This window comes from Giraffa tippelskirchi, chromosome 9 (genome assembly GCF_054371585.1).
Source record: "Giraffa tippelskirchi isolate mGirTip1 chromosome 9, T2T-mGirTip1v1.2.pri, whole genome shotgun sequence".
Classification (NCBI taxonomy): domain Eukaryota; kingdom Metazoa; phylum Chordata; class Mammalia; order Artiodactyla; family Giraffidae; genus Giraffa; species Giraffa tippelskirchi.
The window spans coordinates 110,129,009-110,154,859 of NC_137283.1; the positions used below are offsets into that span (position 1 = coordinate 110,129,009).

The following is a 25,851-nucleotide window of genomic DNA, read 5'->3' on the forward strand; positions in this document are numbered from 1 at the left end:
GTCTGTCTGTCTGGGGGTAAAGGGAGAGAGGAAGGAAAAAGCAAATGAGGCAAAATGTGAACAAGGATGAAACCAGGTAAAGGACATAATGGGTATTCATTTTATGACTTTTTTTAATCTTTCTGTAGGTCAGAAAATTAATGTGTGTGTGTGTGGTTAATGCCAGCATGTGTATGCCTATAAATGCACACATGTACACACACCCACATGAACACACACATACACTCCTAAGTATCCCAGAAGGACAAGCTATTGTATTTAGGGAACAATCTAGCTAGAACCTAAGTTGAGGACCAGGATTGTCTACCTAAAAATCTGGAGGAAACCAGAATGTTCTTAAGGGATCCTCACCTGCCATATTTACAGCCTGTGTAAAGATGTCATCTTGGGCACTGCGTGTCCTGTTGTCTTCCTCAATGAATTCTGTGTATGGCACTGCCTCACTCAAGGTGGTGGGAGTTAGCAGCACATCCACTCCAGAGTTAAAAACATTCAAAAAATCATTAGCAATGAGCCGTCTCACTTTCTGTGCTTTGACAAAATAATTCTCATAATTTCTGTGGAAAAAAAAAAGTTGACATTTTAAGGGCTTTTTGTTATTTCTTTCAATGAATTCTCATGCATAAGACTTATTAAAGAATCACTGGATTCTTGGGCTGTAGGAGCAGGTACCACTGAGATTCCCAACACATAAAAATCAATTTTGTTTAACCATGCTGTTATTCTAAAAGTAGATACAATTCTGCACATATAATCACAAATTATTAACACTTCCAGGGACATCATTAAACCAGAACATTCATTTTCAGGTGAGGAAAATCAAGGGCATAGCAACTAAATGACTTTCCAAAGGCTGCAAAGATTAGCGGTGGCAGAGGAAGGACCAGAACTTAGATCTCTGGAGGCGCATTCCAATCCTCTTTCTATTATAATGTCCTATTTCATCTATAGTTATAATTATTATAAGAGGTCTGAAGTTTTGGAGAATTCTAACACTAGAAAACAGGCTCTGGAAACAGTAACTGAGGAAAGTATGCAGTGTTTGCAATTTTGTATTTTATAGACAGGAGTAGCCCAGGAATAGAAATGTGAAACTCCTGGAGAGATGCTTCAAGTTGCCTACTGAATAGGAGAAGATATTTGCAAATGATATAACTGATAAGGTGTTAATATACAAAACATGCAAAGAACTCACACAACTCAACATCAAAAAAACAAACAACCAATCAAAAAATGGGCAGAAAACCAGAACAGACGTTTTTCCAAAGAAGACATATGGATGGCCAACAAGCACATGAAAAGATGCTCACCATCACTAATCATCAGAGACATGCAATTCAAAACCACCATGAACTATCACCTCACACATTTCAGGATGGCTATTATCAAAGACAACAAATAACAAGTATTGTCAAGGATGTAGAGAAAGGGGAACCTTCATGCACGGCTGGTGGGAATATAAAGTGGTGCAGCCTCTATAGAAAACAGTATAGAGATTCCTCAAAGAATTAAAAACAGAACAACCACACAATGCAGCAGTTCCACTCCTGGGTATTTATCCAAAGAAAACAAACACATTTGAAAAGATATATGCACCTCTGTGTTCACTGCAGCATTGTTTACAATAGTCAAGATATGGAAACCACTTAAATGTCCACCAATAGATGAATGGATAAAGATGTAGTATATACGCACAATGGAATATTAGCCATAAAGAAGAATGAGATTTTGCTCTGTGGGACAACATGGATAAATCTAGAGGCTATTATGCCAAGGGAAGTTAAGTGAGAGAAAATACTGTATGATTTCACTTATGTGTGGAATCCAAAAACAAAACAAATGAACAAACATGGCAGAAACCGAGTCACAGATAAACAGGTGGTTGCCAGAGGGGGAGGGTGGTGAGAGAGAAGGAGAGAAACAGGTAAAGGAGACTGAGTTACAAACTTTCAGGTATGAAAGGGACAGTGTGGGGAATATAGTCAGTAATTATGTAATATCTTTATATGGTGACAGATGACACTAGACTTATCATGGTGATCGTTTTGAAATGCATAGAAATGTCAAATCACGATGGTGTGCACCAGGAACTGACCTAGTGATGTAGGTCAATTATACTTCAAAAACAAACGCATACATAAAGTGATCAGATTTGTGGTTATCAGAAGAAGGAGGCAGGGGAAGGGGGAATAGGATGAAGATGGTCTAAAGGCACAAACTTCTGGTTGTGAGTAAGTATCAGGGATATAATGTAGAACATGATAAATATAATTAACACTGCCGTATGTTATACATGAATGCTGTCAAGAGTAAACCCTAAAAGTTCTCATTGTAAGAAAATGTTTTCTTCCTATTTCTTTAAATGTTGTAGCTATATGAGATGATGGATGTTCCCTAAACTAATTGTGGTAATAAAAAGTAGTAAAGGATATGGTTACTCCCCACACTTTCCCTCCCCAAAAGAAAAGACATTTACTTTACTGGAAAGATTAAGGAATTAGCCAGACACAGGAGTGACTATAATTATAGTCAATGATGGAAAGAAAGGGGGGAAAAATACTCTTTAGATCCTCCTGAAGCTGTTAATGAAGGCTGGCAAAAGGATTAACTATTTTATTGATAACTTCAGTTTCCTCACCTGTAAAAATGTATATAACAATTCCAACCTTGCATGGACCAAATACAATGAGATAAAAATGAGAGATCTTTTTTATCTTGAAAGAATGCTATAGAATTATCAGATGTCTTTATTATCATTAGACAACAGGGTCTATAGGGTAATGAATGCAGGCATCACGTATAATTTACCCAACAGCTGATAGCTTAAATAACGTATTAACAGCATTCCTCAAAACTTAATTTTATAAAAGAACAAATACTTCTATTAAATTTCTTCCTACTTTTAATATGCTTCAAAAGCACAACTTTAAACAATTGGAAAACTAGACAAAATGGAACAGTCATTTTCAGACATGCTGCTACTGCTGCTGCTAAGTCGCTTCAGTCGTGTCCGACTCTGTGCTCCATTAACCAAATAATAGTTTTTGTTTTCCAGCTTTGAGATATAATTGAGTATAAAATTCTATAGTTTTGAGGTGTGCAACATGATTTGATATATGTATATATTGCAAAATGATTACCACAGTAAGATTAGTTAACACATCCATCACCTCACATAGAGTTTTTTGTGTATGTGGTAAGAACATTTAAGACCTACTCTCAGCAGCTTTCAAGTATGTGGTACAGTGTTGTTACCTATAGTAATTAGGTTGTACATCACATCCCCAGAACTTACCTTATCCATAGGAGTCTGTACCCTTTGACCAACATCTCCTCTCTCTCCCCAGCAACTACCATTCCACTGTGTCTGTGGCTTTGGTGGTTTTTTTTTTAACCTAGATTCCACGTATAAGTGAGATCACACAGTATTTGTCTTTCTCTGACTTATTTTGCTTAAGATAACGCCTTCATGGTCCATGCATGCTGTCACAAATGGAGGATTTCTTTCTTTCGAATAATAAATAATACTCTTTTGAATAATAATGCATGTTCCACTGTGTGTATGGGGATGGGTATACACACACACAGCATATTTTCTTATTCCATTCATCTGCCAATGGACACTAGTTTGTTTCCATGTCTTGGCTATTGCGAATAATGCTGTGGGGTAGCGATTTCTTTCCTTCAGATATATACCCAGAAGTGGGATTTCTGGTTCATATGGTAGTTCTATTTTTAATTTTTTGAGGAATTTCCATACTGTTTTTCAGAGTAGCTGTTCACAGTATTTTTGGAAAAAGGATTGCTAACTACTGGCCCTAAGGAGATGCACAGATGAATAAAATGCTTTCTATCCATATATACATATATCCATATATGCCCATTATATATATGCAAAACTCCAGGAAGCTGTTCAGTACATTCTTGCTTTTTCACACTTACTGTCCTCTCAGACTTGGTGGTATGGAAGATGAATCCTATTCACAAGATGGTGAAAAACTTATACCAAAGTCATAGTAATTTAGAATTCTTTCTTGGAGCAAATGGATACACGGATACACAATGCAAGGGAAAGTTAGGTTGATTCACTAACCTTTTCAAGAGAGACCAATGTAACTTCCTGCTTAAGGCTCTCACAGCAGGAGGACAATGTGGCAATAATAGGGGACATTTAATGAGGCTAAAACCCTTCAGGGCTTCCTACTTAGCTCACTAGAGCATCAGTGTTTTTTTTTTTTTTTAAAAAACCAGGAGCCAAAAGTACCAAAAACAGGCCTTTACTTACGATTTCTAATTCAAATCATAAGGATTTTGCTTCCTTAGCAAAATTAATAAGACCTGACAGACATGCTACTACTTTACTCTGGAGTTTTCAAGAATGGGGAAAATTTCTCTATCGATTATCTTACTCTTTTAATAAGAAAAAGTTTCCTGAGAGGATTCTCCCTCTCACCACATCATTGAACCCTTCTCGCCTAGTTGCAGCATACATGGCTTCAGTAGACACATCATTGTCACATCTGTGACCTGAAAACAAAAGAGATAAACGTTACTTGAAAAGGAAGTCAAGTTTTGGCTGAAAAGCAGGTCTAGAGTCACATTTGTGGCCAATACTAAAACTTCAGGAAATTGACCTTAATGGATTCTCTTCTTTACATGCCTTGGGACTAACTGACCCGTCAGGAATTAAGAAAGAGAAGAAAATAATGAAGAGGGAAATTTCATTTGTTCACTCCTTCATTCATTCATTCACTATGAGTTATGATGATGAATAGTGTGAGTATAATGCTAAAATGACAACAGTAAAAGGACCCACTAATTTACTTCTCTAAATCATTAACATTATCCCGGGCAATAATATTTTTTGTCACTAATAAGTGAAAATGCTTGAGAAAACTTCCCTAAAAGTCCAAAACACAGGCACTTTACCATATTCTAGCCCATCAAATCTTGCCATATTCGATGCCACTTCCGATGTACACAATACGTGGTAGCACACAATTGAGTAACTGGTATGGGGCAGGGAGACTTCAATTACTTTGGCCCCCTCAGACTCAAAGAGATCAGCAGCTTTGGACCAAAGAGACTGTATTTCACTTGACAATTCTGGTGTAAGATACTCCTAATTGGAAAAAGTTAAAATACAGATATCAGAACATCCAAATAGATGGTTTTACAAAAATGTGTACCCCAGAACCTCTGGCAATATATTAGAAAACCTGATTAAATTGATAGTAGGTACCTAGAAAGACTGAACTAATTTAAGAGCATTTATGGCATGACAAGCACAATACTAGATATTGTGAACTGGATATAATAATATTAAAGACTGGAGATATGGTTGGAGAACTTTTATTTATTAAATGTTCATTATGTATCAGGCATTCCGCTAGATGCTTTCCAAAGGTTCTCTCATCGAACACTTATAACAGTCCTCTGATGTAGGTATTATCATCCTCCATGTTATTAATGAAAAATATTGAGACTAGAGAAGTAACTTTCCTAATGTTACACAGCAGGCAAGTAGAGGATCCGGGATTCCCAACTAGGTCTGTTTCTCTCTAAATCCTTAAAAATAGGCACACCAGTGGCACCCCACTCCAGTACTCTTGCCTGGAAAATCCCATGGACAGAGGAGCCTGGTAGGCTGCAGTCCATGGGGTTGCTAAGAGTCGGACACGACTGAGCAACTTCACTTTCACTTTTCCCTTTCATGCACTGGAGAAGGAAATGGCAACCCACTCCAGTGTTCTTGCCTGGAGAATCCCAGGGACGGCGGAGCCTGGTGGGCTGCCGTCTATGGGGCCGCACAGAGTCGGACACGACTGAAGCGACTTAGCAGCATTACCTTAATTGAAAATTTAAAAGATTTTACAGTATTTCTCTACAGCAGTGCTCTCAACTGGGGGCAATTTTATCCTCTTCCTCTCAACCAGGGGACATGTGGTAATGTCTACAGACAGTTTGACTTGTGGGGTAGTGGTGGTAGGGTAGGGGTGGGGATGCTACCTCTAGGGGTAGAGACCAGTGATGTTGCTAAACATCTTACAGTGCACAGGACAGTCTCCCAGGACAAAAACTTATTGCTGAGCTCAAAATTAAACATTTAAAAGGTGAGTGATCTTATGTATCTCCTTGCACGTACTCAGGTCACATAGCTAATAAAAGTGGCAGAGGAGCGATTCAAACTCAACCAGTCTGTTTCCCAAGTCAGTTGTCTGTATTGGACTTGACAATACTTTTGTAAAGAGTTACCTTTGGAATTCCTATACATAGTTTGCTCACATCTGTCAAACTGGGAAGCGTAAATGGTTTAACAGGACCTTGAATTGTGGTAGAATCTTTGGGATCATGCCCAGCTAGTATACCTGTAAGTAAAAGTATTTATGAGTGACAGACACATTGTTTTTCAGTGAACTGATAATGCTTTGAAACTATATGGAATCATATAAATACCCAACACAATGGCTGCATCATCCACACATCTGGTTAAGATTCCTGGCACATCCATTGAATTCACCAGGGGAATGAGACCATGACGAGAAACTAGGCCATAGCTTGGTTTTAAACCAACAACCCCGCAGTGGGCAGCTGGATTTCTGGTTGATCCTCCTGTATCTGATCCTAAAGCCCTGAAATTTAAATAGAATTCTCTTTAGCAGGATAACATCTCTCTAATTATATCTGAAATCTATCTTTTTTAAATGTATACTTTTAAAGTTGTTTTCTCCTGATTATACAAAAATAGAAAACATGCTCATAGCAGAGAATTCTTAAAATATAGAAAAGTGTAAAAATGTAACAAAATATTCTACCACTCCGAGGCAAACACACACTGCTAACATTTTGAAATATGAACTTTAAGTCTTTTTTTTTTTAATGAATTTTTCTTTCACAGTTCAGGTCATTCTGTAATCATAAGTTTCCATCTCTTTTTTGCTTATCATGAGACTTTTACTATGTTATAGAGATTACTGAAAATTTTAAATATGTAAAATATTCTATCAATTGGCAATTCCCAACTGATTCCCAATTCCTATCACAGGAATTATACAATCTTACACAAATCTTTCAGTTCTTTATTTTTTAATTGAAGTATAGTTGATTTACGACATTGTGTTAATTTCTGCTACACACCAAAGTGATTTAGTTACATACATATATACAATTTTTTTATATTCTTTTCCATTATGGTTTATCCCAGGTTACAGGATATAGTTCCTTGTGCTATACATAAACCTTCTTGTTTATCTAGTCTACATGCATCTACTAACCCCAAACTCCCAGTCACAAGTCTATTCTCTGTCTATAAGTCTGTTTCACAGATAGATTCAATTTGTGCCATATTTTAGATTTCACATATAAATAATATCATATGGTATTTGTCTTTCTCTGACTTAGTATGATAATCTCTAGTTGCATCCATGTTGCTGCAAATGGCATTACTTCATTCTTTTTTATTATATATATAGTATTCTATTGTATATATGTACCACACCTTCTTTATCCATTCATCTGTCGATGGGCATTTAGATTGTTTCTATGTTTTGGCTACTGTGAATAGTGCTGCTATGAATGAACACAGGGGTGCAAGTATTGTTTTGAATTATAGTTTTGTTTGGATATATGCCTAGGAGTAGGGCTTCCCTGGTGGCTCAGTCAGCAAAGAATCATCTGCAATGCTGGAGACCCAGGTTCAATCCCTGGGTTGAGAAGATCCCCTGGAGCAGGAAATGGCAACCCACTCCAGTATTTTTGCTTGGAAAATCCCATAGATGGAGGAGCCTGGCGGGTTACAGTCCATGGGGTTTTAAGAGTTGGACACAACTGAGCAACTAAGCCATACCCAAGAGTGGGATCGCTGGATCATACGGTAATTCTGTGTTTAGTTTCCTGAGAAACCTCCATACTGTTCCACAGTGGCGGCACCAACTTATATTTCTATCAACAGTGTAGGAGGGTTCTCTTTTCTCCATACCCTCTCCAACACTTGTTTTTTGTAGACTTTTTAACGATGGCCATTTTGACCAGTGTGAGGTGGTGTAGTGGTACCTCACTGTAGTTCTGATTTGCATTTCTCAGTAATTAGTGATGTTGAGTATCTTTTCATGTGCCTACTGGTCATGTCTTTTTTGGAGAAATATCCATTTAGGTCTTCTGTCCATTTTTTGATTGGGTTATTTGTTTTTTGTTGTTGAGTTGTATAAGTTGTTTGTACATTTTGGAGATTAAGCCCCTGTCAGTCACATTGTTTGCAAATATTTTCTCCCATTCTGTAGGCTGTCTTTTCATTTAATGGTTTCCTTTGCTGCGCAAAAGCTTGTAAGTTTGATTAGGTTCCATTTATTTTTGTTTCTATTGCCTCAGAAGACCTAAGAAAACACTGGTTTGGTTTATATACATACAAATCTTATATCCTCTTTTAACAGCAATTTTATAGTATGCTTATACAAACTAAACACACTCCTCCCAGGAATTCAGATACAGTCATTCTGCTACCCCATTTAGAATCATGACTAGAAATGTATTCTGATTTATTTAAACTGTCATATTGTTGTGAACTAGAATAAATGCATAGGAGAGTACTTTGCAGGTGGCAGTCCAGCAGTTAGAACTCTGTGCTTTCATTGGCGAAGGTCTGAGTTCAATCCCCGGTCAGGGAATTAAGATCCCACAAGCTGTGCAGTGCATCCAAAAATAAATAAATTAAATAAATCACTTTATAATAAACACCTTTAAACATAAATCTCTGCCCATATATCTCTAGCTTCTAAGAGTTGATGGGTCAAAGGGTCTACCTGTCATTATAAGTTCTAAATATATTTTGTTAAATTACTTGTCAGAAAGGTTATGCCAATTTATATTCCCAATTGCAGTGAATCACATTGTTTTATCTTTCATTCCCTGGTGGCTCAGACAGTAAAGCATCTACTGCACTGTGGGAGACCCCAGTTTGATCCCTGGGTCAGGAAGACCCCCCTGGAGAAGGAAATGGCAACTCACTCCTATATTCTTGCCTGGAAAATCCCATGGACAGAGGAGCCGGGTAGGCCACAGTCCATGGGGTCACAAAAAGCTGGACACGACTGAGCAACTTCACTTTCACTTTCACCATCATTGAATACTAGCAGTTCTTAAAATCTGATTATTTTGATAAAAGATTTGTTAATGTGCATTTTGAGTAATTTTTCACACTTATTTATATTTGCATTACTCAACTATGAAGTGTCTGTTAATTTCTTTGCTCAGTTACCTATATAGTCTGTTATTTTTCTTCTTTAAAAAAGAAAAAGAAACACTTGACATTATGCTAAGTGAAACAAGTCACAATAGCACAAATACTGCACAATTTTACCTATATGAGGTACCTAGAGTGGTCAAATTCACAGAGACATAAAAGAGTGGTTGCCAAGGGCTGGGGACATGGGGAGGGGGGCAAATGGGTGGCTTTTAAGAAGTACAGAGTTTAAGTTTTGCGAATGAAACAAGTTCTAGAGACTGGCTGAGTGATAATGTGAATGTACGTAACACAACTGAATTGTATACTTTAAAAGGATTAAGATGAGAAATTTTAATTGTATGTATATTTTCCACAATTAAAAATTTTTAACTATTTCAGGCAAAAAGGTTTTTCTGATTAGAAAACTGCAATGTCCACTGTAAAAATTAAAATATTCTGTATGATCTATAAAGTGAAATTTCTCATAATCAGTCCCCAGAATTACCACTTTTTATGTGTATTTATCCAGATACTTCCATGCAACTAACATATTCACATATGTAATTGTTACTTTTAACAGAAATAAGGTCATACAATACATATTGTTCTGCAACTTGTCTTCCACTTAACAGTGTATTTTGGATTTCTTCCCATGTCATGACATAGTGCTCTAACTCATTCTTTTTAGTGGCTGCATAGTACTCCTAGAATTTTCCTGTTTTAAAAACTATTATAAAAGAAACAAATCAGAACACCTGACGGTCTGGGGCCCATTCAATCTGGAATCACTTTGGGTCTGAGCCCCTCCTGAGTACAGTCAGACTGAAGCTCTGGGCTGAACAAGACTCCTACCTGTCACATGGTCCTTGTGCTCTACAGAAAATGCAAATTAATTGCCTTTCTTACCAAGTCCTCTTAAGCCACAGAATCAGATTGCTGCTTTCACAGTTTCTAAAGGGACACATTTTCTTATTAGGATTCCCTGACAGCTGTGTAAAAGTAAAACCTACATTTCCATAGGAATTATGTGTCTAAGTGCCACCTTCTCAAAGCACATTCAGTAAGATGAACACTAAGTGGGGTGATGAGGATAGAAAAAAGCACCTAATCTTGCAATCCTCCCTTGTCAGAACTCTCATTAATATTAATGTGGTGCTATAAAATTCCACAGAGATAAAATGAAATGGTTTTACTTGTTAACAAGATTTCAAGGAAACTAAACAAAAAAAAAACCTGTAGAATCTAAATCTCCATAGCTCTAAAAAAAATATAAATAATTTATTGATTGCAACGCCTGTGAAACAGCTTAGTTTCAGTGGATAATTAAGGAGAGATAAAATATGTATAGTACTACTAAAGAAAACATTCTATTTGGTTAAACTGAGACCAATAAAATAAATATAGTAACAGCAATATTTATTTACTCTTTTTTAGATGGTTAATACTTTACAAACGTGACTTAAGACATAAAGCATGATTGATGGATTCAGACAAAGTGTGACAGTTGAACAAATCACCTCCCTACAAATTTGAAAAAACTTTACTTACTGATATATATTTTTAGTTGCAGATTTATAAAAACACTTCTTAAAATATTCTATTGATAAATATTAGCCCTTTTCTTCCCTTCCTTCTTTCCTTATTTTTTCGCAAAGTTGGGTTTAGCTGAAGGATAAATCACAGCTAATAATTTAGCTCAGTAGCACCCAACTAAAGCCAAGGTATGTCAATCTCTAAATATATGTACAATCAGTGAGCAGATACCCAAATAACTAATATAAAAAATGAAATTCAATTAAGTCTGGTTAAGCTAACTGATTTATTCTTATTCTAGAAGATCTGTAAAATCATGTTTTAAAGAAGACCAGATACTATACAGGAAGGGTTTAAATGTCTTAAAGTTAATGTATAAAATATACATAAGTGTACTGTATAGCTGAGGGTATTTCTAAGATACATTTTGATACACCACTGAGCACAAATAGCTCACTAAGGAGAAATAAAAATACCAAGGTATGAATGAGTCTATTGTTGGATTTTGTGTATGGTTTATGACTATCTGTATTGGGTTGGGTTCTGAAGTATAGATAAAAAAAAACATCTTACGCAAAGCACGTGAACGCTGACACGGCCGCCGCACTTCCTCCTGAGCTTCCTCCAGTTATAAGCCAATTTGAATCCTCATTCTCACTGTGAGAGTTCTGCTTCCTCTTTTCTCTATATTGTTTCGAATAACTCCACGGGTTTTTAACTGGTCCAAATATGCCATCTGTGCTTCCAGATCTGAGACGAAGAAGTGAAGCAAGATATCTTAATAAAACTCTTTTTATGTGATCTCCTGATTACATTATTTGCTTCTAACACTGTATAATCCACTGTAACTTGAATTAGAAAAGGTAGGAAGGCTGCTGGGTTGTAGCTTTCTTTAATTAGATGGCTGAGGAGTTGAAGGATGAGAAGTAAAAGCGTTTGTGGTAGAAAGTTAGAAAAAAAACAGTCTAAGAAAAGGAAATTTTTATCCCAACTGATAATCCAATTCAGCGTAAGATGATTTTCTTCATAAATTAAGGTCTTCCAACTGAAAAGTGTCACAAACATCCAAACAGTTAACAAGTAGTCTTTTGAAGGAATTCCTCTTTTAATCAGAAGTTTTAAGAGGGCAATTCCCTGGCAGTCCAGTGGTTGGGACTCCACACTTCCACTGCAGGGGGCACAGTTGTGAAACTAAGATCCCAACAAGCTGTGTGGCTTAGCCAAAAAAAAAAAAAAAAAAAACTTTTCAGGGAGATATTCTTAGTGAATGCTAATAACCTTTTTTACTTTTGAAAAAATTTCAACCTAATAGACAAATTACAAAAATAAAAACAGTATGAAAAAACGTATAGCCTTTAGCCAGGTTCACCTATTGTTCATATGTTAACCCATTTGTTTTATCATTTGTGTGCTCTGTGTGTGTGGCTGTACATATTTTTCCTGAACTACTTACGGGTAAATTATACATATTATGGCCCATTACCCCAAATACCTTAGTATGTATTCAGTATGCTTTTCCTAAGATAAAGAATAGTCTCTTACACAGTCACAGTATAGTTATCTCAGTAAATTCAATACAATACTTTTATCGAATCTACCACACGTAATCCAATTTTGTCATTTGATCCAATAATGTCCTTTATAGCATTTTCCCTTTTTCCAGTATAGGAGCAAGTCTAGAGTTAAGAATTATATTAAACTTTTCTCTTTAACCGCTTTAACTTTTTTCACCGGCCAAGAACACCGAGTTGTTTCCTGTTTTTAGCAATTTGAATAAAGCCACAATAAATATTGTAGTGAAAGGCCCCAGCCAGTGCTTCTGCATAAACATAAGCCTTCATCTCTTGGGTAAATACCTAGGATTGAGACTGCTGGCTCTTATGGTAAATGTATGTTTAACTTTATAAGAAACTGCCAAACTATTTTCCAAAAGTGGCTATACCATTTTGCATTCCCTACCAGCATTGTATGAGAATCCAGTTGTTCTCCATCCTTGTCAGCACTTGATATTGTCATTTTTTAAGCCATTCTAATTATTAGGTGTATGCACTTCAGTGTGGTTTTAATTTGCATTTCCTTAACGACTAACCATGTTTGATGCGTTTGTTTGTCAATTGAATTATCTTCTTTGATATACGATTTTACATCTGTTTACATCTTTTAAAAAAATTGGTTTTCTTATTATTGAGTTGGAAAAGTTTCAATGTATACTGGATATCAGTTCTTCGTCAGACATACGTCTTGCAAATATTTTTGCTAAGCGTGTGGCTTGATTTTTTCATTTTTAAGTGTGTTAAGTACAAAAGTTCTTAATTTTAATGAAATTCAATTTGCCAGTTTTTAACTTTACAGACTGTACTTTATGTGTTCCATCTAAGAAATCTTTGTATAATTCACGGTCACAAAGATTTTCTCCTACACATCTATGAGTTTTAGGTTTTAATTTCTTTAGCCTCTTTCAATCTGGAACATTTTCACAGCCTTTGTTTTTTTTATGATATTGACATTTTAATAGAATATATCTCATTTCAGATTTGTCTTTTGTCTCCTTGTTATTAGCTTCAGGTTACACATTTTCAGCTGGAACACTGCATAGGTAATGGCGCTCCTTCTCAGGGAAGGAAGTATCACTACAGTATAAGTATCACACAGTATCACTTCACCCTCATTGGTGATGTTCATGTTGACCAGCCGTTCAAGGCAATGACCTAAAAACTTATGTTCAAGTTTATTCCCACAGATTTACTTATTCCACACATATTTACTAGGTTCTCATAGATATCAGTTTTAAGAGAGTCAAGGAATCTGCTTCTATGAAATAGGAAACACAGACCAAGCAAATATTACAAACGTTACAAATGGGGAAATAAAAGTGCTTCTGATGAAAAACTAAATGTTTTCCTCATGATCAGGAAAAAGGTAAGGATATCTGCTCTTATCATCTTTATTCAATGTTGTACTTAAGGTCCTAACTGGCGCAATAAGGCAAGATAAAGAAATAAAAGTGTCTCTATTGTAGGCTACAAGATTATTTACATAAAATATAGCAAATAACCTATAAGATCAGCTAGAATTAATAATGAAGCTTAGCAAGGTCACAGGTTAACATAGAAAAGTCAATTACATTTCTATGTATTTTAACAATGTTAAAAAATTAGAAATTGAAAATAACATTTTCTGTACTAGTAAAGACACATGAAATACTTGGAGATAGATATGGCAAATTATGTGCAAGATTCCTATATAGAAAATCATAATATTGCTGAGAAAAATTAAAGTCTAAATAAACGGAAAGATATAGAGTCATACATAAGAAGGCACATATTAAGATGTCAATTTTCTACAACCTAATCTATAATTCAATACCACCACAATCAAAATCCCATCAAGCTTCTCTGTAGAAAGTAGTAAGTCAATTCTAAAACTTATATGGAAATGCAAAGGACCTAGCATACATTAAATACTTTGAAGAACAACAATGAAGTTGGACTCATACTACTTAATTTCAAGGTTTACTACAAAGCTACAATAATCAAGATAGCATGACAATGGATTAGGGATACACAAACCAACAGAACAGAATCCAGAAATGGACCTATACATATGTTGGACTGATTTTTGGCAACGGAATCAAAGCAATTTAATTTGAATTCCTATAGTCCCAGAATAGGATAGACATATGCAAAAAAATGAACTTTTGCTTTCTTCACATAATATACAAAAAATTAACTGGATCACAATTTTAAATTTAAGAACTAAAACTATAAAACTTCTAGGAGAAAACATTGGAAAAAATAATCTTGATGACCTTGGAAAAGGTAAAGCTTTCTTTGAAAAGACACAAAAAACATGAGTCATTAAAGGAAGAAAACGATGAACTGGACTTCATCAAAACTAAAAACTTTTGCTATTTGAAAGGCATATTCAGAGGATGCAAAGACAAGCCAGAGACTCAGAGAACATATTTGCAAATTACCTATCTGATAATGGACTTGAATCCAGACTATATGGGGAAAAACTCTTACAACTCAACAAGAAGATTTGAATAGATACTTCACCAAAGATATATGGGTAGCAAAATAAACACATGATGATCAACACTGTTAGTCATCAGGGATATGCAAATCAAAACCAAAGTGAGATATGATCTATCAGCAGAACACAATCTCTCATGGAGGAACTGAGAAACTGCAAGAGTCCTCATGAAGTCACCTCACTACTCTTAGGTGAAGGGACTGAGCCTCACAAAATCCCCTCACTAACAATCTCTCATGGAGGGACTGAGGAACTGGTAAGAGAGTCCTCACGAAATCACCGCACTACTTTTAGGTACCTACATGTAATGAAATTAAAGACACAGTTGAAAGAAATACAGGAAAAGAAAATTTCAGTTTTACTTACCCCATAGCAAACTCATCTAAGTTTGTTTTTCCCATTAGTAGAGCTCCCTGATCCAACAACTTCTGAACTACTGTGGCATTATAAGGTGGTACATAACCTGAAAAAAATTCAGTTTTCTTTAAAAAAAAAAAAACAAAACTGAGGTATAGTTGATTTAAATGTTATATTACAGGTGTACAACATAGTGATTCAAATATTTTACAGGTTATATTCCATTTAAAGTTATTATAAAATGTTGTCTATATTCCCTGTGCTGTACAATATACTCTTACAGCTTATTTATTTTATACATAGTCACTTATATCTCTTAATCCCCTCCCCTTCCTTGGCCCTGTCCTCCTAAAAATTCAGTAATTTTTATCATAGGAAAGAATACAGTGAACATGTAAATCCTATGTAAGAAACAATTTTAAACTGCAATTAAGCATTCATATTGACAAATGCTACTTATTCCTAATTTAAGTTGTACTTTCTTCTGAAAGTTAATTTTTTTCTGCTGCTGACTGCTATATTTTCTAAAGAAAGTCTCTATATTCACCATCTTTATAATCTAAAAAGATTGACTTTAACAGTACTACAAAATATTGAATGATAGAGAAGTACCAAACTCATTTGAAACTAATCACAAATCATTATTCTGCTCATTGCATTAACTTTTTCTTCTCAGATGTGCTATATTACACAGCAATTTTTACCTATTTCCAGCAGGAATAATCTTTATTGTCAATTAAAACTTCCTGTATCTAGTGTATATTTGCAAACAATTAACAACAGTCTACTTTATAACAGGAACTTGGGGCATACACCTCAGAATATTAGTTTTAGTGTGACGTTCTCTATCCTTTTTCCATTTCTTTTTCCTCCTAGGATCCAACCATATATTGATAAATATGATTCCTTTTTGACATACTAAACTTTAAAAATTAAAACTAAGTATCATTATACTAAGTACAGTGATATAAGGTGGAGGAGCCAGGAGATAAAAAATAATCAGACAGTAGATGTTATTAATAATAAATCCGCATACCATCTGCAAAAGAGGGGTGATGACAGCCACTTTATACTCATTTCTACACTATCAACGAGTGGAAGTTAGAGGAGTTAGAGTTCACTTAGTGTGTTTGCAGTGATGTTATCTTCCTAAATAGGAATCCTCTGTAAAGCAGGCCTACCCCTGAAGAGTAATTTTGCATTCTGAAAGAGCAAATCGTAAGAAGGTAATATTCCACCCGAAGTTATTTCCTTTGCAGATATAATTAGTCTAAGGATATCTTGGTACATTAGTATCTTTAATTTAAACTGAAAAACACTTATTTTTATAAAATAATGCTCTGGCTAGTTAAACTTTACCTTTCAGCATGTTTGATGCACAGGTTGTCTCAATGCCAGATGTACTAAAGTTATCTTTTACTGCAACAGGAATTCCATCTAAATCCCCCAGTGAGTGACCTGCATTAAGAAACCAAAAGAATGGAAAAGATATCTAGTTCAAAATACAGAGACATTAATCCTAGTTATTAAGACACCTACTAGCTTTTGCTAAAGATACTTCTTCAGAAATCAAATTTGTGTTAGAAATTATTACGAGTTGGATGTTATAAAGCATCACATACCTATTAGTCTCATTTTTATTGTACCTCACACAAGTTCTTCTTTTAAAAAATAATTTTATTTATTTGGCCATAGCACGAGATTTGTGGGGTCTTAGTTCCCCAACCATGGACTGAACATGAGCCCCCAGCAGTGGAAGTATGGGGTCCTAACCACTGAACCTCCAGGGAATTCCCTAGGTCTTTAAATAAAGGAAGTTTTTGTTTATGTTTAAAGCTCTACCTGCCAAATCGAGACTGCTATATCCAGTTAGACTCTTTCTCTCGGGATGTAACAATTAAGTACAATTCAAAGTAATTTACCTTTCTTATATCTTTTCTCTGATTCTTCAGCTTGCTTTAAGGCCACTTCTTCTGATACAGTAATGTAGGCATTTAGAAACTCAGTCTTCTTGATAAGGGAGAGACATCTTTGACAGAGCTCAGTTGGCGTAACTTGGCCTTGTTTCAGTGCTGCAGAAACCTAGAATATACACAATTCAAAAAAACTTTTGCTGAGTCTGCAGACATTTCAAATGTTATACTGAGACAGGCAGATAGAGTGGTTAAATATAAAAATCTGAAGTGAGGTTTAGATTCAAAACCAAGACCAGGCACTACAGTTGCTTTACATGCATTATTACTTTATTTAGTCCTTAAAGCAATCACTGATTATTAACCTCACTTTATAGATAAATTAACTGAAGCTCAGAAAGGTTAAGTGATTTGCTCAAAGTCACACAAATAGTAAAGGGTAACTTCTTAACATCTGCTCCTTCACCATTTCTCTCTGCACCAGTGGAAGCTTAGCCTGTCCTGCATGTTGACCGTATTTCCACCAGTCCTAATATACATCAAGCAATAGGAGTTTGCGTTTAGGGGAAAATCGGCAAGTGTTCTGCTATAGTTCAGTTCAGTCCAGTCGCTCAGTCGTGTCTGACTCTTTGCGACCCCATGAATTGCAGCATGCCAGGCCTCTCTGTCCATCACCAACTCCCGGAGTCTACCCAAACCCATGTCCATCGAGTCGGTGATGCCATCCAACCATCTCATCCTCTGTTGTCCCCTTCTCCGCCCGCCCCCAATCCCACCCAGCATTAGGGTCTTTTCCAATGAGTCAACCCTTTGCATGAGGTGGCCAAAGTACTGGAGTTTCAGCTTCAACATCAGTCCTTCCAATGAACACCCAGGATTGATCTCTTTTAGGATGGATTGATTGGATCTCCTTGCAGTCCAAGGGACTCGCAAGAGTCTTCTCCAACACCACAGTTCAAAAGCATCAATTCTTCGGCGCTCAGCTTTCTTCACCGTCTAACTCTCACATCCATACATGACCACTGGAAAAACCATAGCCTTGACTAGACGGACTTTTGTTGGCAAAGTAATGTCTCTGCTTTTAAATATGCTATCTAGGTTGGCCATAACCTTCCTTCCAAGGAGTAAGCGTCTTTTAATTTCATGGCTGCAATCACCATCAGCAGTGATTTTGGAGCCCAAAAAAATAAAGTCTGACACTGTTTCCACTGTTTCCCATCTATTTCCCATGAAGTGATGGGACCAGATGCTATGATCTTAGTTTTCTGAACGTTGAGCTTTAAGCCAACTTTTTCACTCTCCTCTTTCACCTTCATCAAGAGGCTCTTTAGTTCTTCTTCACTTTCTGCCATACGGGTGGTGTCATCTAAATATCTGAGGTTATTGATATTTCTCCCGGCAATCTTCATTCCAGCTTGTGTTTCTTCCAGCCCAGTGTTTCTCATGATGTACTCTGCATATAAGTTAAATAAGCAGGGTGACAATATACAGCCTTGATGTACTCCTTTTCCTATTTGGAACCAGTCTGTTGTTCCATGTCCAGTTCTAACTGTTGCTTCCTGACTTGCATACAGGTTTCTCAAGAGACAGGTCAGATGGTCTGGTATTCCCATCCCTTTCAGAATTTTCCCCAGTTTATTGTGATCCACACAATCAAAGGCTTTGGCATAGTCAATAAAGCAGAAATAGATGTTTTTCTGGAACTCTCTTGCTTTTTCGATGATCCAGCGGATATTGGCAATTTGATCTCTGGTTCCTCTGCCTTTTCTAAATCCAGCTTGAACATCTGGAAGTTCACGGTTCACGTATTGCTGAAGCCTGGCTTGGAGAATTTTGAGCATTACTTTACTAGCATGTGAGATGAGTGCAATTGTGCGGTAGTTTGAGCATTCTTTGGCATTGCCTTTCTTTGGGATTGGAACGAAGACTGACCTCTTCCAGTCCTGTGGCCACTGCTGAGTTTTCCAAATTTGCTGGCATATCGAGTGCAGCACTTTCACAGCATCACCTTTGAGGATTTGAAATAGCTCAACTGGAATTCCATCACCTCCACTAGCTTTGTTCATAGTGAGGCTTTCTAAGGCCCACTTGACTTCACATTCCAGGATGTCTGGGTCTAGGTGAGTGATACACCATCGTGATTATCTGGATCGGGAAGATCTTTTTTGTACTTCTGTGTATTCTTGCCACCTCTTCTTAATATCTTCTGCTTCTGTTAGGTCCATACCATTTCTGTCCTTTATCGAGCCTATCTTTGCATGAAATGTTCCTTTGGTATCTCTAATTTTCTTGAAGAGATCTCTAGGCATTCCCAATCTGTTGTTTTCCTCTATTTCTTTGCACTGATCACTGAGGAAGGCTTTCTTATCTCTCCTTGCTATTCTTTGGAACTCTGCATTCAGATGGGAATATCTTTCCTTTTCTCCTTTGCTTTTCACTTCTCTTCCAAGCTATCTGTAAGGCCTCCTCAGACAGCCATTTTGCTTTTTTGCATTTCTTTTCCATGGGGATTTTCTTGATCCCTGTCTCCTGTACAATGCCACGAATCAGGCATTCTGTCTATCAGGTCTAGTCCCTTAAATCTATTTGTCACTTCCACTGTATACTCATAAGGGATTTGATCTAGGTCATACCTGAATGGTCTAGTGGTTTTCCCTACTTTCTTCAATTTAAGTCTGAATTTGGCAATAAGCAGTTCATGATCTGAGCCACAGTCTGCTCCCGGTCTTGTTTTTGCTGACTGTATAGAGCTTCTCCATCTTTGGCTGCAAAGAATATAATCAATCTGATTTCGGTGTTGACCATCTGGTGATGTCCACGTGTAGAGTCTTCTCTTGTGTTGTTGGAATAGGGTGTTTGCTATTACCAGTGTGTTCTCGTGGCAAAACTCTATTAGCCTTTGCCCTGCTTCATTCTGTACTCCAAGGCCAAACTTGCCTGTTACGCCAGGTGTTTCTTGACTTCCTACTTTTGCATTCCAGTCCCCTATAATGAAAAGGACATCTTTTTTGGGTGTTAGTTCTAAAAGGTCTTGTAGGTCTTCATAGAATCGTTCAACTTCAGCTTCTTCGGCATTACTGGTTGGGGCATAGACTTGGATTACTGTGATATTGAATGGTTTGCCTTGGAAACGAACAGAGATCATTCTATCATTTTTGAGATTGCATCCAAGTACTGCATTTCGGACTCTTTTGTTGACCATGATGGCTACTCCATTTCTTCTAAGGCATTCTTGCCCACAGTAGTAGATATAATGGTCATCTGAGTTAAATTCACCCATTCCAGTCCATCTTAGTTCGCTGATTCCTAGAATGTCGACGTTCACTCTTGCCATCTCCTGTTTGACCACTTCCAATTTGCCTTGATTCATGGATCTAACATTCCAGGTTCCTATGCAATATTGCTCTTTACAGCATCGGACTTTGCGTCTATCACCAGTCACATCCACAGTTGGGTATCGTTTTTGCTTTGGCTCCATCCCATCATTCTTTCTAGAGTTATTTCTCCACTGATTTCCATTAGTATATTGGGCACCTACTGACCTGGGGAGTTCATCTTTCAGTGTCCTATCTTTTTGCCTTTTCATACTGTTCATGGGGTTCTCAAGGCAAGAATACTGAAGTGGTTTGCCATGCCCTTCTCCAGTGGACCACAGTCTGTCAGACCTCTCCACCATGACCCATCTGTCTTGGGTGGCCCCACACGGCATGGCTTAGTTTCATTGAGATAGACAAGGCTGTGGTCCGTGTGATCAGATTAGCTAGTTTTCTGTAATTCTAGTTTCACTGTGTCTGCCCTCTGATGCCCTCTCGCAACACTTACCGTCTTACTTGGGTTTCTCTTAGTTCTGCTCTAGACTGTTGAATAAATCATCAGAGAGGTAGTATTCTTAGGCCTGAGGGTGTTGAGCTAGAAAAGCAGTTGCGAACAGGCCACTGAGAGGACCCCTAATGCTGCTGCACAGGAGGAGGAAAGGGCTACTATGGGGATACTGGGGTTGGGGGGGGTGGCGGGTTGGTGAGGGGCAGCTGGGCTCGACTCAAAGGAGATAACTGAATGTAACAAAAGAGGTATTACTGCTGAATGGTTTGTATGACTCTTGAGACGAGTGGAGCTGAAGAGAAAGAAAAGACAGCAGTGTGTTCTGATACTGTAAATATGGAGTGGGCTTATGTAAATAGGCTGGGTACAAGTATCAGAACTTGCAGAAGCACAAGGCTGGACACACAGAGAGGTATACAAATAGGCCTACCCCAGAGCAAAACTGTAAACATGAGGAAAATTATGTCTGCTATTGTCTCCTCTTTTTTGCCTTACCTCAAGTCCCCTAATGCCCATTATCCTCAAGTTGCCTTCTGACTTGCCAACTGGTATGACAGTAAGAGGTAAGGAGTTGCAGCTGTGGTTACAAAGGCAAGAAATGGGATTATCTGGAGTACTCATTTATTTATTGAAGTATAGTTGATTTACAGTGTTGTGTTGGTTTCAGGTGTACAGCAAAGTGATTCAGTTACAAATACGTCTTTTTTTTTTTTCCAGATTTTCTTTTCCCTTATAGGTTACTATATAATATTGAGTACATTTCCCTGTGCTATAAAGTAGGTCCTTGTGTGTTATCTATTTTATATGTAGTAATGTGTACATGTTAATCTCAAACTCCTAATTTATCCCCTCCTCTTTCCTTTGGTAACCATAAGTTTGATTTCTATGTCTGTGGGTCTATTTATATTCTGTATATAAGTTCACTTGTATCATTATTTTTTAAGATTCCATGTATAAGCAATATCATATATTTGTCTCTGGCTTACTTCACTTAGTATGATAATCTCTAGGTCCATCCATATTGCTGCAAATGGCATTATTTCATTTTTATTTTTATTCTTTTATGGCTGAGTAATGTCCCATTGTGTAAATATAGCACATCTTCTTTATCCTTTCATCTGCTGATGGACATTCAGGTTGTTTCCATGTTCTGACTATTGTAAATAGTCCTGTATTGAACACTGGAGGGGTGCATTTTTATGGGCTCCAAAATCACTGCAGATGGTGATTGCAGCCATGAAATTAAAAGATGCTTACTCCTTGGAAGGAAAGTTATGACCAACTTAGACAGCATGTTAAAAAGCAGAGACATGACTTTGCCAACAAAGGTCCATCTAGTCAAGGCTATGGTTTTTCCAGTGGTCATGTATGGATGTGAGAGTTGGACTCTGAAGAAAGCTGAGCGCCGAAGAATTAATGCTTTTGAACTGTGGTGTTGGAGAAGACTCTTGAGAGTCCCTTGGACTGCAAGGAGATCCAACCAGTCCATCCTAAAGGAGATCAGTTCTGGGTGTTCATTGGAAGGACTGATGTTAAAGCTTAAACTTCAATACTTTGGCCACCTGATGCGAAGAGCTGACTCATTTGAAAAGACCCTGATGCTGGGAAAGACTGAGGGCAGGAGGAGAAGGGGACAACAGAGGATGAGATGGTTGGATGGCATCATCAACTTGATGGACATAGGTTTGGGTGGACTCCGGGAGTTGGTGATGGACAGGGAGGCCTGGCGTGCTACGGTTCATGGGGTCGCACAGAGTCGGACACAACTGAGTGACTGAACTGAACACTGGAGTGCATGTATCTTTTCAAATTATGGTTTTCTCTGGATATATGCCCAGGAGTGGGACTGTAGGGTCATACAGTAGCTCTATTTTGGTTTTTTAAGGAAGCTCCATACTGTTCTGGAAGTACTCATTTTAAATGGTGATCTTTGTAAGGACCATATTTAGGAAATCTAGATTTGAGAAAATCAATAAGGGTATTGGAGAAGGGAAATGAAAACAAAGATGCTAATTAGCTAGAATGGACTAGGCTTAAGGATTATGACAAATAAATACTACAGCTCCCCTGGAGCAAAACTAAAAGTGTCATATCTGAATGTAAGATGAAATCAATTGGAAAAGTTTTCATTAAGAAAACAAATTTTCTCTCCCTAGTATTTCTTTTCTCTAATGGAAACTAGACTTTTCCTTAAGGCCACTGCTTCTCCTGCAGTTTTCCCACAGGATGGCTGTTTTAGTTCTTACTTACCATGTACCAGAGTCCAGTGGGGAGGGGAAATTGTGTGGGCAGGTGTTACCCTTGTCCTCAATGCCTTTTTCTTGCCTCTTTTCTCAAAACCCCCAGCTCATCTGAAGCACAGGTCTTGGAGGAGATTATATTACTCTCCCAACAGTCTCCCTGATACTCCTTTTCATTTATGGAAGATTTAGCAGCTGGTTCATTGCAGCTATTTTTTGTTGACTTCAAGTCAGGTACACTGACACCAGGCCTCTCAGTTCTTGAATTCCCTTGACACAAACTCTTCACTTCACTCCAGTTACCCACTCACATGGTCACAGCCCAGACTATGTCATTACCAGCATCTGTATATTCTCCCAAACCTCAGTTCTAATCATCCCACATCTCCTGTCTCCTGAGCTCATTTACTCTACCATCCAGCAAGAAAACTGGGACCTCAGTCCTTCAACCTCAAAGCAATGGATTCTGCCCACCAGTGAGGTGGAAAGAGGATCCCAAGGCATCCCAAGAATCTGCAGCTCTAGCTGACACCTTACATCCAGCCTTGTGAGACTAAGTAGAGAACCCAGCCACACCAGCCCTGATCCACAAAACTGTGAGATGATAAGACTGGGTGTTTTAAGACTGTGTTATTTTAAGACAAATTTGTTATGCAACAATAGAAAAGTAATACATCTTCTTAGAAAAATGCGGAAATCTTCCACAGGAACTATTCTTTTTAGAGAACAAGGGAAAAGAAAACTATAAACACATATAATCTAGTAATTTTGTCACTGTAACAAAATCAGTGTTAATAATAGCTCTTAGTTCCAGGTGTTATCCTATACGTTTTATATTTCATTTAACCTTTATATCGTCACTAACAGGCTGATATTATTTCCAATCTACAGATAAATCACTGAAGTTCCTGCTTAAAATCACATAGCTATAAAGCAACAGAGCTGGGATTCAACCAAGGTCTGATCTTGTTTCTGAAGCCCATGCTTCGGACCACTATACTCCACTACTTCTCTGTGCAAAGTGTAATAGCATTTATTCCTCTGTAACCGATAGAGAACATTTTATTAACTTCACAGGTATTAATAACATCAGAGATTCACTGAGGAAAAGGACTGTCTTTCAAAAGAAAATCTGTCTTGATAAATGCTGAAGGTATAGAAGAGCCCTTGGAAGCTGAGTGTCCGGTTGACTGGTACTTTCTTTAACACACCCATTTATCATTCTTTCTTTTGTCTCCATTGTTCCAAGAAACAGCACCTCAAAATCACCAGTCCGCTTCACGTTCCTAAATCCAGCAGTCACACTCAGTCTGGGTCAGCATTCAACATCACCCCCTCCTGGAAGCACTTCTTTTCCACTTGTATTTCAGGACACCAAGCCCTTCTGGTTTCCTCCTGCCTTACTGGCCATTCCTTCAAGTCTCTCTTGCTAGCTGTACTTCCTACTGCTGACCTTGAAATGTTGGAAAGTTTTATGCCTTCTTCTATATTTACACTCACCTTCCCAGGTCATCTCATCTGACCGTGTAACTTCAATTATCTCCTCCACTCTGGCCAACTCATATCTTCACACCTAGCTTCTCTCGTGATCTCCACATTCCTATATCCATCTGCTTAACCAACCTCTTCACTTGGATATCTTTGGAGGCATCTCAAAATTATCCTATCTTGACAATTTTCTCCTCATAACATGCTCCCTGTGGAGTCTTTCCCATCTTGATGCTGTGTGCTGTGCTCAGTCGTGTCTGACTCTTTGTGACCCCATGAACTATAGCCTGCGAGGCACCTCTGTCCATGGGATTCTCCAGGCAAGAATACTAGAGTGGCTTGCCATTTCCTTCTCCAGGGGATTTTCCTAACCCAGGGATTGAAGCCGCATCTCTTGTGTCTCCTGCACTGGCAAGCAGATTCTTTACCACTGTGCCACTTGCCCAGGCCCCAAATCTAGGCATCCTCCTTGACTCGTCTCTTTCCATCAAACCTATATTCAACCCGTCAGAAAGCCCAAACTTAAGAAACGAAACGCCTATTTTGCATTACCTCGGCTCCCACCACCCTATCCATGCTGCATCAGCTCTTGGCAAGGCATCGGCCTTCTAACTGGCCTCCCTGCTCTTCTCCTTTTGCCTTCCTCCAGACCACTATCCTGAGTAGCCTGAAGGAGCTTTTTAAATTTTAAATCAGATCATGTCCAAAGACTCACAACCTTCCAGAGGATTTGCATTATATTTAGAATAAAACCCACATTCCTTCTCACGGCCTGAAAGGTGATCTGGTTCCTGCTTCTCTCTAACCTCATCTCCCACTACTCTCCTCCTCATTTAGTTCTCTTGGGCGAGAAGAGAGCTTCCTTGAACATGTCAAGTTTGCCCCTGCTTCAGAGACTTTCCACTTAATCTTCCTCCTGCTTTTAAGACCCTTCTCCCAGTTCTTCCCAGTTCTTCTCCTTTCTTATCTTTCAGGTCTCTATTATATATTACCCACTCAGTCAGAGAAACTTTCCTGATCACTCTAAAACATTCATATCCCTCAACTAATTCTCACACTATGATGCTGGAAAGACTGAGGGCAGGAGGAAAAGGGGCGACAGAGAATGAGATGGTTGGATGGCATCATTGACACAACGGACATGAGTCTGAGCAAACTCTGGGAGATAGTGAAGGACAAGGAAGCCTGACATGCTACAGTCCATGAGGTCGTAGAGTCGGACAGGACTGAGTGAGTGAACAAT

The 25,851-nt window shown here is 37.8% G+C and overlaps 1 protein-coding gene across 2 annotated transcripts in view; it reads right to left on the reverse strand.

The window, feature by feature from the left end:
• QRSL1 (glutaminyl-tRNA amidotransferase subunit QRSL1) overlaps positions 1-25,851 on the reverse strand; it is a 31,835-nt gene that overhangs the window by 3,902 nt on the left and 2,082 nt on the right. For both annotated transcript variants that reach the window (XM_081526876.1, XM_081526877.1), the window contains exons 2-10: positions 17,068-17,227; positions 16,505-16,603; positions 15,155-15,251; positions 11,327-11,503; positions 6,457-6,632; positions 6,256-6,368; positions 4,930-5,122; positions 4,410-4,527; positions 352-557 (exon numbers count right to left, since the gene is read on the reverse strand). In XM_081526876.1, the coding sequence (XP_081383002.1) occupies positions 352-557; positions 4,410-4,527; positions 4,930-5,122; positions 6,256-6,368; positions 6,457-6,632; positions 11,327-11,503; positions 15,155-15,251; positions 16,505-16,603; positions 17,068-17,227 (1,339 nt within the window). The remainder of the gene's footprint in view (positions 1-351; positions 558-4,409; positions 4,528-4,929; positions 5,123-6,255; positions 6,369-6,456; positions 6,633-11,326; positions 11,504-15,154; positions 15,252-16,504; positions 16,604-17,067; positions 17,228-25,851) is intronic.